Below are 13,819 nucleotides of genomic sequence, written 5' to 3' on the forward strand. Positions count from 1 at the left end.
CTCCAGAGTGAGTGGAGTTTGTAAACACCAATCCCCATGTTAAATAACATAAACTGCAATTTGACAAATTACATAGCCAGTCATTTAAACATCTGTCTTTTAAACGCAGCAAATGTGACAATATAAATGCAGAATGTAAAGGCTTTTTATTTATTGCTTGAACATTTGGGACACAGCAAAAATCAACAGGCAACCCACAGTTTGGGAAACACTGAACTTCATAATGTGAGCAACAACAGCTTGTTTGATCCCCCCTGTAGATGCAAAACAGATTAACAAGGATCAAAAGATGCTTACAATCAATCTAACACAAAATATACTTTATCAGAGGCTTGGTCTCGTCCTCCTGAATTGAAGGTACTCTTCTACCCCCCCAACCAAAAATAATGTACTACCTAATTCAGTAACATGTTAACCTTAAATTGTGCAATCCATGTTATTTGTTACAGCTGTTGGAGTAAAAGGTCCCATCAGCTGCCTGAACCCGATAAAGGCTCAATTTAATTAAGTTCAAAGTTGAAGCATGTTGATGCTGTAACATTAAAGGAGATGCCACCAATGTCTGGATGTACTGACTTAAATAGTTACATTATAGCACACTGCCTACAGTATCAAACTGCTTTGGTACTGTGGTTATGTATGTAGGTATGGATGTGTGTGTATGTATTTAATATATTCATTGAAAAAAACGAAGAATAATGTAGCGTCATAGTTAGGTGAAATGTTCACTAACAACATAATGTTTTAAACTCTAAAAACACAGAAATCCAACAGTTCTCTCAGGTAGCTATAACTCCTGCCCTAAGGTAACCCAACTCGTGCACCCGCTATGAATAGTTTTCTCATCAATAATATAACTGCAAATGTTGCAGTGAAATTATCAATAATGCCAATGAAGATGTCATGACTGATTTATTATGTGGGTAAGTAGCAGTGGGTGGCCAGGGCATGAGTTATAGTTACATTAGAGCATGAGTTATAGTTTTTTGAGGTGAGTATAACTATAAGTACTGATTTTCTGTGGTTTTGTGATGGTAAAATCTGAACCTAACTATAAAGTCCCTGAATCTTATTTTTTTTTTTTTTAGTTAATTTCTGAGGGTATTTTAATTCTATTTCCTAACCACAATGCCCGTATAACCTTTGTTTTTTTTCCAGCGAATATCTAGGGATTTGTCTTTAAATGTAAAGTGATATTTAATTACAATACGTTTATCCAACTGTTGCCATGCACAGACTATAGCTGTGCAAGATGTGGGTGTGGAGGGAGCATAGGAGGGTGTTTGGCAACATCTGTGTGTCTCCATTAATCAGTACACATATCAGTTTGCTTGTGGTAGTGTGATTTTTTTTTTTGATCTTCATTAGGCCATAAGTGTTGCCGCTCTGCAGTTTTGATAATCTCTATGGGTTGTTGTTTTTTTCTAAACTGTTCTTTAAACCCTCCTACGAGTGGATTGTATCTGTGCTCATAATCTGTCAACCAAGTCTTATTTGATGAATTTATATTGATCTTGTAGTGTCAATTGAACAATTCAAACATTTTTTCATACTCGAATAAGGTGCATTGAAAAAACGCTCCTTAATGTGAAGGAAGACGAAATTTGTGTGCTACGATTGTTTCTTTTATATTGAAGAGTGCATCAGTTTACGATTATTAAGGTGCTGTAAATATTACAAAAATCTTCTCTACAATTGGTAGTGCAATTGCACCACACACATTTTGCATATTTTACTGTTTGGATAATGAAAGTTATTCCTGAATTGAGCACTAATAGTGTTTATTTTGTTGGGAATGAAAACATCCATCGAGTAGGTACAATTTGTTTTGTGTACATTTTGTATTGCATTACCCTTTTATTAATCACCTGGACTACACAGACTATGCAGTTCTGTTATGGGGAGCCTAAAGCACTTTTTGCTCTTAGGTCCCAGTCACCTCCCTCAGGCATCCTTCCTTTTCGGTCGTGGTGCTGGAGGTGAAGTATATAGAGATTGGGCAGACCCAGCTCGTTGCTGCATTCTGATTGTCCAGCGGCTAGGAAAAGCAAACAGAAGTGCGGGAATCAACGCATTTCGCTTGATGTACTCATACTAATGGTAAAACTGCAGTACTCTTATGCGGGCCCTTTTTGCAATTTTGTGCAGCCCTTCCCCCCAACCTCTCTTTCCCACCCAAAAGTCCTCCATCCTTTTAGACCATGGTGCAGGAGTTGAGAAGCGAGTGGACAAAGTCCAACACTTAGTTGCATTCTGATTGGCTAGCTGATAGATAAGAACTAATAAATTCTGGAGTTGTGAAAAGGTGTTGCATGCAGAGTGCGTTGGCACTGTGCCCTCTGTCTGGAGGACTAGTGGACCCCGGTCAGGGTCCCCTGCTCTTTCCATATGCAGCATATGCAGTATCCTTCCAGAATTAACAAACACTCTGATTTAGTCCAACTCTTTTGAAAGGCACCTAGCCACTATCTCTGTAGTCTTAAAGCTCCTTGTTTGACTTATGAGGCTGATACGGCTACAGATGGGATACCGCTTACTGTGTTGCCCATAGATGCTTCCAGCAGTGCATTTCTGAGCCTGGCAATAGCATGACTTTAGACATCGCCACTTAAGCCCTTAATAATTGACACTTGGGTATGCTTGAAATTCATGTTGCATTGTTATAACCGTAACCACGCTTGTATCATCCATTAATTCCAGAATATGGAATTTGAGCTTTTTTCTACTCAAGTTCAAGGAGGAGTCTGGGATGATGGCTCCTGTATGCATGACAAATTTTATAACTTTCCAACTACGGTACAACACTTGTTAAATAGTCTTAGATGTGTATCTGAAAATTCTATAAAATATGTATCAACTCAAAACCTAGAGAGCACAGTTCAGTGATGCAATCACATTCAAATCATTCTGTTACTAATTTACATACCGTCCTCGATAGCCGCTCACCTGAATCTAGTAGAGTTGCTGCCTGAATTAAATGTAGCAGAGCTTGAACCACGATAAGGATGCAAATCTTGACAGGCAGTGCCTTCGATTTTGCACATGCCTGGTTTCTCGAAAAATAAAAACAATTGAGGAAATGAGAAAAAAAGCAACATTTTGAATCTTTTCTATCTACTAAGTCTATGGTAAATTTAGTTGGACTCTATTCAAACTTTAAAACTGAAAATTCAGATAATCTGTGTTTAATGAAAGCAACAATTTTTCCAATTAACTGGGACAAAGAAGGATTTCAACTTGATACAGAAGACAATAGGCTGCATCCTCTGGTAAACGTGCCCGCCACAATTTTATTAGAAACGGATATTTCTACATAAAAGTATTTGGCTCAAATTCACCCACCATCAAAACCGTCACTGCAAAAACGTCTTTGTTTACCTCTGGGGCCCTGCTATTGTATTCATCGAACATTAAAAAAATAAATACCCATTCTGTGCTCCATTCTATGAACAGCAAATTAATTACTGGATCCACTTTAACATCTAGCCAGTCAGTCCGAGTTTGCCATACCGGCTCTGCCAATTTGTGTTTATGGCAGTGACCTCAAGATGTCTACTCCTGCTTAGACTTCAATCACACCTTGAAATCGAGCACCCGACAGGGCAAAATTCATCTTTGTGATGATTAAGTGCTCAACCTGGTGAATTTAAAGAATCCTCAGCTGGCTGTTGCTGCTTCTTTTAACCTTCCATTTACTCTGCTAAGGGATTCTCAACTACTAAACGAAAACCAGAGGGCAGCTGGAAGTAGCTCTGCTTAGGGGTACTCAACAAAAGTATCCCTTTAGAACTATTTTCTTTGTAATTTTAAAACACTATATGACATCTAATGGCATCAATAGCATTCAGTTTTTACTTAAACTATTATCACCCTCACACCCAGTAGTCTCGACAGTAGTCAGTTTTCTATCTGCAATGCACATGGGTCAACTGCCAATACTTTGTATTTTGTGGCATTAAGTTAAGCAAGGCTAATCATACCAAATGGGCTCACATTGTTAATGCATCAAATACATCGATCCAAGATTAAAAACAAAATCCCTTAAATAAATCATGAACGATGTGAGGCACATAAAGTAGCAGAAGGGTCAACCTCTGTTTTTGACTGAATTACAATAAAACAAAATGGTCACCCACAGTGAAGAGAACAGTTGGTCTTGGCAAGCTACTTCCATTTTTTTCTTGGCCAATAACCTCTGCTCCGAATCATATTTCAACCTGTTGACGACAAAGTCTGACCATAAGTAGCAGCTTTAAGTTTGTATCCTGGAATGTGGTGTGCTGGGCCCGATTAACTTGTGATCCGGCTATTATTGACCTCTTGAATACAAAAATTATGTAATTACTTAGAGTGTTTGTGAGTAATCAAGTCTCTTGAATCTGTCACAAGATATTGTTTTGGAATCATGCTGGACCAGACCTTCCATGAACAGAATTAGATTTATACCAAAGCAGTGCTGAAGCACATCCGTGTAGCATACTTGCTCTTTAGTATTATTACTTCTCACATGGCAAACACCCTTAAAAGCTTAAAAGTTAAATGCATTTTCACCCATTTTAAATGTTAAGTCAGAGTGATTTTTGCAATACGCAGGCAACATTATCTTGCAGGACCTTATGCCAATTGGCCTTCAAAGCATCTGGACTGCGTTAGAGCGATAAATAGTGAAAACCAATTAACGATCAATGGTTCAAGATCAGTATTTATGGTCCTTGGGCGTGGAAGTAGATGTAGGGGTGCTTGGTGCATTGGAAACCTAATGATTAGTCGGAAGAAGGACTACTGCTACTTGGGAGCATGGCTGGAAGAACGAGACTTTCATCACTCACATATAAGCCTAAAACAAAAGCTACATTTATTAAATTATGCCTTCAGGCAAGTCTACCCGCCTCAGGTAGCCTTCTCCTGTTCTAACATTTGTCAAAACAGTTAATTTCTTCGCTTTTCATGTGTCCTCTGAGCTTTTACTGCGAAGCTGGGTACTTGTTTTCAGAAAGTGCATCTCCTGGCCATGTAATTTATATTTACCACAGTCTGCATCACATGTCTATCTCAGGTTAAACTTTTATTTACTGAGGAAGGATCCTAATGTTAAATGCTGCATTTTCTAGTTAATATGTTTGTTCTAAAACCGGGCATAACAGTTCTCTAAAGTCTTGTTTGTGTGTACTGCTAGTATCCCTGGGATATGCACCTCCTGCTTTGGCGATTACATTAGCCGACAACTTACTTCGTTAGGCGTGGAAATAGTTTGATCATCCATTTCGCCTTTGCAGCATTTTAAGACTTTTGGAAAGAAAGCAATGAAAGCTTTTGCTTACTTTATAGTTTGGGTTTGTGTAAGAATAAGAAGGCTGCTAAATACCTTGAAACCTCCTGTGCAAACAGCAACTTCTCCCTTTGCTTACACCACCCCTTTATTAAATCCACAAGAAGAACGTTTCTAAGATTGATTTTGCTACACGAGGTGAAGATGTTTGCGGCTATATATGCTGTTAGACATGGTGGTCAATAAATATTATACTATATTTTTATACTGCTGATGTATGGGCAATATTTATTAAACAATATTTAATTCAAACAAAATTTTGTATTTTCCTACTTTTGCCCCTCATTCTCCATTCTGCTATGTGCAAATAATAATGTCTTATATGTGTAAATAGTATGGTGGATAATAATTACTCAGTGGGTAAAAGAATTTTACCCCAAAAGGGTTACAGTTGTTACCTCAGAGTTATCCATCATGGTAGTCTTTCACCAGAGATGTTTGGTTGACCTCCTCCCTTTTGAAATACACTTACGTTGATGCTCAAAACCTTTTTTTCCTCTTTATGAAGGTTCTTATCTTATTTTTCTCTTTATAGAGGTTCTTATTTTAATGTATTTGTTCTGAATCAGGGTGGCAAGAGGTCTTCAGCCAGTGAGATAGCAGCCACAGAGACCCTCAGTTGAAAATGTATCCAAATAATTCACGTACAGCAGCTTAATACATAACTAATCTGGGCCAAACCTTGAGAGCTGCGTCAACTGTTAATCTATCCCTCTACCTCCCTCCATTGAGTTTTAATTGTCTAGTTTTAATGTGGTTCCTTTCATATTAAATTCGGGTATGTCTCTGACTTAATGTTAACAAGACTGTAAAGTGAATGCTATACCTAGGGATGAAGCTAGCCTTTATCTTAATGTTTCAATTGTAACATGCGCGTAAGAGGGCTGAATCCATATAACATAGCCAGAAATCGGCTCTTAAATAAGGAAACTAATCTGGAAAAACCAGACAGCGACTTGTTTTGTTGGGCTTGCACAGTGATATATTCTTGGTCTGAGGAAGAGAAACAGACTTCTAGATTTGCCGACTTTAAAAGAATTGGAAAATAAGTTGGGTGGTACGAGAAAAATGCAAAAACATTTGCTGCTGAGAAAACATAGTTCTCTGCTTTAAAGTACCACTCAGCTTGCTTTGTAACTTACTTGGGATGAGTAAGTAAAATGCTATCCCCAACTTTCATTGGTGAGCTGTGTGTTTTTTTGTGTTGTTGTAAGGATTGAATACTATTTCTGGGCTTCTTGAACTGTGTTGCAAGTACCTCCAACTTGAGTTTAGCACAGTGCACCACCCTGCTCTACTTAGTGAACTTAACAGCTTAGTGCTCCCGGAGTCATGAAGCTACATCCTTTTGCGTTACCATTGGACAGCCACTCATCTTATAAAGTTGGCTGGCTTGCGCATCATTCATAGTCTCAAGCTGCTTCTGAGCCTACATTATGAATAAACTCTCATAAGCCCACAACAAGACTAGGTAGCTTGCAGTCCTTACCGTTCAGTCATCAGCTCGTTGACATGCAGTTCTGGCATATGTGATCAGTCACAGAGATATTGTGGCTGCTCACCTCCTGCACTCAATCTCTGCTCCGGTTAATAAGTCACTGCATGTTAGATAAGGGGGTTGAAGAGAACAGTTCACCACCTACTGCAGTCTACAGCAGATTTATGCTTCACTTTATTGTTGATTACTTATGCACTACTTGAATGCCACTTAAAATTCATATGTAAATGTTTAATTCTTAAGGTACATCTGGCCTGGGACCATGTTTTTGTTCATACTGCAATGCTGAAATGGAGTGATCCGGCAATACTCATTCTCTCCCAAGTACATTATTTTAAAGCAGACTCAACCCAGAGTGTTAGGGCTGCCTATGCGTTCCTATATGACGCACAGAAGTGTAGAAATAATCCTGTGCCCTTTTTTAACAGCATCATACACAGTGGACCTACAGAATCACATAAAAGGCCTATCTTAGCAGATGTTCTTCAGAGATTTAGATAATTTGGATGCCTGCATGCCAGAGGTACCGGATTGCTTGACCTGACCAGAACCATTTTTTTTTTTTGCATTTTTATACCTGAGTGACCCCCAATTAAATATTTTCCTTCAACATTGTAAACAACCGGTAAAGGATATGTGATAACCTATCTGTAAGGCATTCACAATTTAGCCATGAAACTGGATAATATGGACATGAGGGCTTTTGCACACAGTGAGTCATATTGGAGTGGAGATAATTACTGCAGACTGCACGTGTAACAAATTGGATTAGTAGTTGAGGGGATAGGTACCCTCCTCAAATAATAATAAAATCCTAATCAGGGTGAAATACTGAATTCATTAAATAAACCTGAGCTCAACCCATGGTAGCTATGGCACAGAGCAGCCAGGCTTAACTTAGAGGCAATGTATAAAATATCTATGTATTACTACACCCTAGCCAATGAGAGTAATGTTTCCTGGGGCTAGCCCTACCCACATTGGGCATTTTTAAGATCGTTGAAGTCTTCGGCCACACTAAACTTTGGATCTTAGGGCTGCAGGTGTGTGTGGTGAGTGTACTATGGTAACCCTGGTGTCCTCCCATATCTAATACTAAAATCCAGTTTAAGACAGTTGCTGTAACCCCAACAATCTCTGAGAAAGAAGTCTGGTAGGACAAAACTGAGCGTTCAGCAACCAGACAAACAGTGAATACACACAAATCAATTTACCATTCTGTTTACCTCTTCTGAAGTGTGCCCCCAAAGTCATATGAAAAACACCAGTACACACGTCAAGCAGATCTTGACACTACAGCAAGTTCTGACACAGATGTCAGCAAAAGGCCCACTGTGATGGGGTCTGGTCTGACTAGGGGGCAGGGCAAAACAAGGGTGTAGGCCTGGGTAATAGCTCCTTGTAATAGGAAGGCCTTTTTGAATTTAAACAAGTATTTTGGCACAGCCTACTGGCCATCTTGTCAAGGACACAATACATCTCCATGCCCAGTGCCTTTTGTCCTTGTCCTGGGATCAAGTTCACACATCAGTCACACCCACTGGAATGCTAATTGCTTGCTTGCAGGAAGGAGAGAGCAAAATTCAGATTTTGCTTCTAGGGATTTAAGACAGGGCAGAGGTGAGTTTTTAAACATCTTCTTACCAAAATATTTGTTACAAATCAGACTTAACCAGTGAATTTGTCTTGTGATAAATATTTTAAAAAGTTACAAAATTAGCTGTTTCCTAGGAGGAGATAACATGTATGAAACTTAATATGTGTCCTGCTTTGAGGAGCTAGTCACTGTGAAGACCTTTATATGTCCTACCTTATAAATACCGTGCACCCTCCTTTAATGGGCAGCAAGGCTTACTTTGGAGTGACATATAAATATTTAAAAATAAGGATTAGGCCTGCCAAAAGTGGTGTTATATTGACAGGTCAGATTTGCAGTTAAAACCTGCACAGCCAGGCTGCTATTCGCAAGCTTGCAGTCATGCTTACATTGTCACGGTAGTTGGTGGCACAAAAGGGGACTGCTGTCCACTTGTAACATTTAACTTACATTCCCTGGTTGCCCTTGGTTTCATGTTCCAGGGACTTGTAGATAAGTTAAATATGCCAGTTAACTGTATACAAATTTCATCATTTTGGACGGAGGAGCACGAGCACATTATCACTGGTTAACTGGAGTAAGGTCCACAATGTTCTATAGCCAGAAAAAATAGGGTTCAGAAAATCTGGGGTGGCGCTGCAGAAAGGGCAAATTTCCAACTGCATTTAACTAGCATTATCTTTCTGATCTGTACTCGGCCTCTGCTCAGTTTGTCCTGTTGTTGCAACAGAGGTACCTTTTGAGCATCCGTTACTTTCATGTGTTGAATGTCGTTAGGCAGACTTGTAGCTGATGTGCACAGTAATAATCTTATTCCTGACCTCATTCTCACACCTGGTTGTCCTTTTCCCGTCTGACCAATGGCATACAAATGCAGTGAAATAATGGCTTCTGCATAAAACATGTTTATCTTTTATGTGCTTTACTGTTTTTATTGCTGTGATCTTTTTACTTTAACTTATTCATTTGTAACACATTATCTTGTGACAGGAAGCCACTTCATAGTTCAACGTCGTTCATTAGTTAAGGTTTAACGTTTTTAGGACTTTTAAAGTCATCAGATGATGACTGTGGGCAGGGTAGGGTGAACTCGGTTAGATATTACCTATATACCAAAGTGGACATTCTCATAAGGAATATTGTGTCAAAGGCAAAGTTTCATTTGGTATGTCTAGTAAAAACATCTTTTCACACAAACAGCGAATTCAGATGTGTCTTTCAAGTTTTAGTAGGTTAAAAAACATCCTGGAGGTATGATGTTCTAGTTCTATCAACTTGCTAAAAAAAAATCTACTGAGATCTTACAATATTGGACGTGCTCTATAATTGATGAATTCTGGAGGTGTGCACCTGATCGTAGTCCGAGATAATGATGGTTTAGACAAAGGCTCAAAATGTTTAAAAAACACCGAAGGTGTTCCAGGGAGGGCAGGTTTACTGAAAATTTGAGTTTAAGAGAGATCTGAAAGTTGGATTTGGAATTGTGCAGGCTAGCTGGGTCCAACAGTGTTGTTGTGCAAAATTACCAAGGGATTTCAAGCCCACAATTTGAGGAAAATCTCCTACAACCGATGGAAAAATCCTCTATAAACAATTCCACGCAACTGGCCTTGCTTTTCAAAATCATTTAGCTCTACTTTTTCTGCAGTATATTTTTCCGACTGCAGTGTTTCTATATATGGTGCCTTTTTTCAAGGTAATACGTGGCTAGGGAAGGCTCTCCGTAATGTTATGAAATACTGTTAGAAAAGGTAGTCTTATTTTGACTCTAGCCAATACTCGGGCATCAATGTTGCAAGTTTCATAAACGTCAACACCTCTCTCTTGCGTTTTCTCAGTGTCATTGAAAAATAGATCGCCCATTAATGATAATCATAAACAGGTATAGATTGATTTGAGCTAGTGAAATTGTTTTTGATGCTAGAATAGGTGGCATTGAAAGCGTTTAAGAGATTTACTGACTCAAACTATTTCTAATGCTTTTGATGGATTATCCTGTGGCTGCCTAGTTGTACATCTCTATCATTATGCATCGGGTTGTTTGATACCACAGCTCAAAATCTGTATTTTAAATAATTTACTTAATTTCTTTCTTTTGTACAGTCACAACTTAAATATTTTCCAAAAATCTAAATTTGTTTTGATCTTTAAAAGATTTTTTGAGATTTTATGTACCTCCGGATTTGGACGTGGATTAATTTCAAAGCAACGATCTAATATCACATTTCCACCATTTTCTGGCGGCTCTATTGTTCTGTGCAAAACTGTGTCTTGCCTAGGAGTGTAATATACAGTGCCTTATGATGTGCACCCTCTTTGTTGGAAAAGTGGTAGCACTTTTGTCAGTTCTGCCTCTTTATCACTATAATCCCTTATGTACTGCTCTCCAATTAGTTGAAAGTACAATTGCCCCATTTACGTTTCCTTAAATGTTTGTGTTTTGCCCTTAACGCACAAATAATTGTATTTGGGGCCACGTTTCTTGTCTTATGTTTTTACAGTGTCCTTTTAAGGTCACATTCATAAGCTTGCTTTTTACTTCTTTTTTGTGTATGTTATCCAGTTCGTTTGTCTTCAGTTCAGTTGGACAATCTTTTAAAAATTCCAGTTGGTTATGCAACCAAAACTTTTAATCTAAGGAACTATGGTCACCTATGTTATGTGAGGTTATTTTTAAGTCTGGTCCATGTGTTAATTTTTGCTTTTATGATTATTTTAAAAATAATCAAATAAAGTTTAATGATTGAAGATCACATCCCCCTTTTATCTTTTTAATCTCATCTGGAACAATCGCCCTGGTATGGTTCTTTCCTTTGTTATGTTGCACCCAAGGGAGTTGTGAGTAGAGGAGCCTTCGGGTCTGTGGTAGTAATTCCATAGAATCTTTTCTGTCCTCTTCACCTCCCTCAAATATGTATGCAAGTGAGACTAGGAAGGGGAGGTGGTCACAGTTGCCATGAAAGATGTGCCTACTGGGAAAATGGTCCCACAGAGATGATCACAACCATATCCCTAACTTGAAGCTCCAAAGGTAACAACCCGCTAACCAGGACTCCCCATTTGCAAAACAAACAAAAAAAAAAAAATGTGCATTTGCGGGTCACGCTTAATTGGCGGTCGGCTGATCAATAGGAGTTGACATTTCCTCGTGAAAACCTCTTGATTCAGAATTATGTTGCTGTTAGTAATACAGTTACCTTTGCTTTCCTAATTAATGACAATGTATGATTATCGATGTTGAAATTGCAAATTGCGCCCTGTCGTTCAGGGAAGTAAATGGGTGCTAAGTGGGAACTTGAATTTTGTCGCCCAACCATTTGTTGACTCCGTTCTCTTAAAGTTGCAGGGATCATTACAGCAGATTTTATTTCTGGATTGGTTCACTGGGGAGCAGACACTTGGGGATCTGTAGAGCTGCCAATTGTTGGGAAAGTAAGTCTTTTTTTAATATTAATGGCAATATTTATTATTTGTTCTTGAAATGCTAATTTTGAGTTTGCTGTTTGTTTTAAGTGGTACATCCCCGAAATGTGACCTAATTCTAATAGGCAGTTGAGCGTGAGTGAGGGATAGGTAGAGTTGCTGTTCAAAATGTAATTGCTGATAGATGCCGACATGAATTGTAACTTCAGAGAATATCATGCAGGTTTCATCCTCCGCTTCAGCAATGCATCAAATCTATAACTGATTTACTCTGGTTTGGTGGGAAACTTCACTGTTATTAAACACTGTACGATAAAGTTGGAGCCTTGTTGCTTTGAATTTGTGATAGAATAATATGAAAACACAAAATGTCCATCCGGCCATAGCTTAAAACTGTGGACCTTATTTTTATATTTTTTCTTTGTATGAAATGGTTTAATCCTGTTTGGTACATTCAACCACAGATTCCTCTCTTTTTCAATATCCCCAGGCAGCAGACGATATCCAGATTTGTAACAGAAGTTGCTCCCGTAGGCTGGCAGTTAGTAATATCAGATGCCGTGCTGGCTTTGTACTGCTATGTGACAGTGCAGAGCCGCCTGTAGGCACCATCTCTGTACGCTGACATCAGTTCCTATTTTTATACTTTCATAGCCTTCTACACCATTCCAACTCTCTCAGATGCTCACATGCCAAGTTCCAATTTTGCGCCAAGTCGTTGGGTAAGTTGATATCAATGTTATGCAAAAAGGCTGAGTGGGATTTGTGTGTCTCCTGCAGCTCCAATTTAGGGGAGAACCACTCAACTGGCACTTCAGGGGTCCAACTCCATAAATGTCATATGACTCCAAACACATTACAAAGCCAATCTCTGCCTGCCCTGAATTTTCCCAGCTGCCATTGACCTTAAAGCAGATGGAGGTCTTCAAAGAGGCTGCAGATTTTTAAGGCGATGTCTGCTCCCTGTGGATTGCTTTTGAGTTCCATGGAGGTGCTATTCTGATGGCGTTTGGGACATTTCAAGGAAGACCTTGACGGCAATTCCTAAGGAATTTAGGAATGCCCTTGCTAAAACAATTCAGGATGGTCCAGATGCTGCTAAATATGTTTTTAGGCCAGATGTGCAAAAAGAACAAATGATGGGTGGAATGCTGAACAATGCAAACATTCACACCAGCCACAAAGATCTGGGTTTATTCCATCGTTTTTGTGCTCAGCACCCCACCCCAGTTTGGACCCAGCCATATGCAAATCAGTCTTGACACTTTTCCCCATGGGAACAGTCCAGCCCGAACTGCCATGCCAGGTCCTCCCTGGACCAGAAACAAGCATTCTGAGACCGTTTTCATGGTATCACCCTTCATCAGCCAGGCTAGCTTGAATCCAGTGACGCAGTGAGCACTGGACCCAAGTCTGGGCATACTCTTCCCACTAAGGGCCGGATGTGACCCTACAAACTGTTTAGGCTGCGCCATTGATATCACTGTTAACGAGTGGCATTTCTGGATGTGTAACAAAGCTTTCTTCAGCACTTACAGGCATCACTAATTAACATGCCTTTTGATGATGCCGGGCTCTGTGAAGAAAAGGCTGTCCCTGCTCTGCCGTATTTTGAAAACAGCCACCCCACAACCCACTCTTTAGGCTTTCTTTAACCGGCCCATAAGTTCCAGCAATAATATAGGAAATTTAGGAGGGACTCCAGCTTCCTAGAGTTTTGCCAATGACTGCCCTCTGCAGCGGCCAACCTGGATTTTTTTGGAGCTCCAGAAGATGTGGAGACTGTTGAGCAACAGTCTTCCAATTTCTCTGCAACCTGTCTAATAGCTTCCAGGTCACTTTGATTGTCTCTTCCAGGAGCATGTGCAGCCAGGTTGGAGCAGGATTTACTTTTACCTACACGGCTGGAACTCCATAACTTGAGATCAGTAGCTTCTACAAATTCTTCAGAAATTGTATGCCCTGCCTTTTA

The 13,819-nt window shown here is 39.4% G+C and overlaps 1 protein-coding gene across 1 annotated transcript in view; it reads left to right on the plus strand.

Annotated features, from left to right (window-relative positions):
• PEDS1 (plasmanylethanolamine desaturase 1) overlaps window positions 1–13,819 on the plus strand; it is a 179,116-nt gene that overhangs the window by 88,723 nt on the left and 76,574 nt on the right. The window contains exon 3 of the mRNA XM_069243650.1: window positions 11,765–11,856. Coding sequence (XP_069099751.1) covers window positions 11,765–11,856 — 92 coding nt within the window. The remainder of the gene's footprint in view (window positions 1–11,764; window positions 11,857–13,819) is intronic.

This window comes from Pleurodeles waltl, chromosome 7, assembly GCF_031143425.1.
Source record: "Pleurodeles waltl isolate 20211129_DDA chromosome 7, aPleWal1.hap1.20221129, whole genome shotgun sequence".
Taxonomy (NCBI): Eukaryota; Metazoa; Chordata; class Amphibia; order Caudata; family Salamandridae; genus Pleurodeles; species Pleurodeles waltl.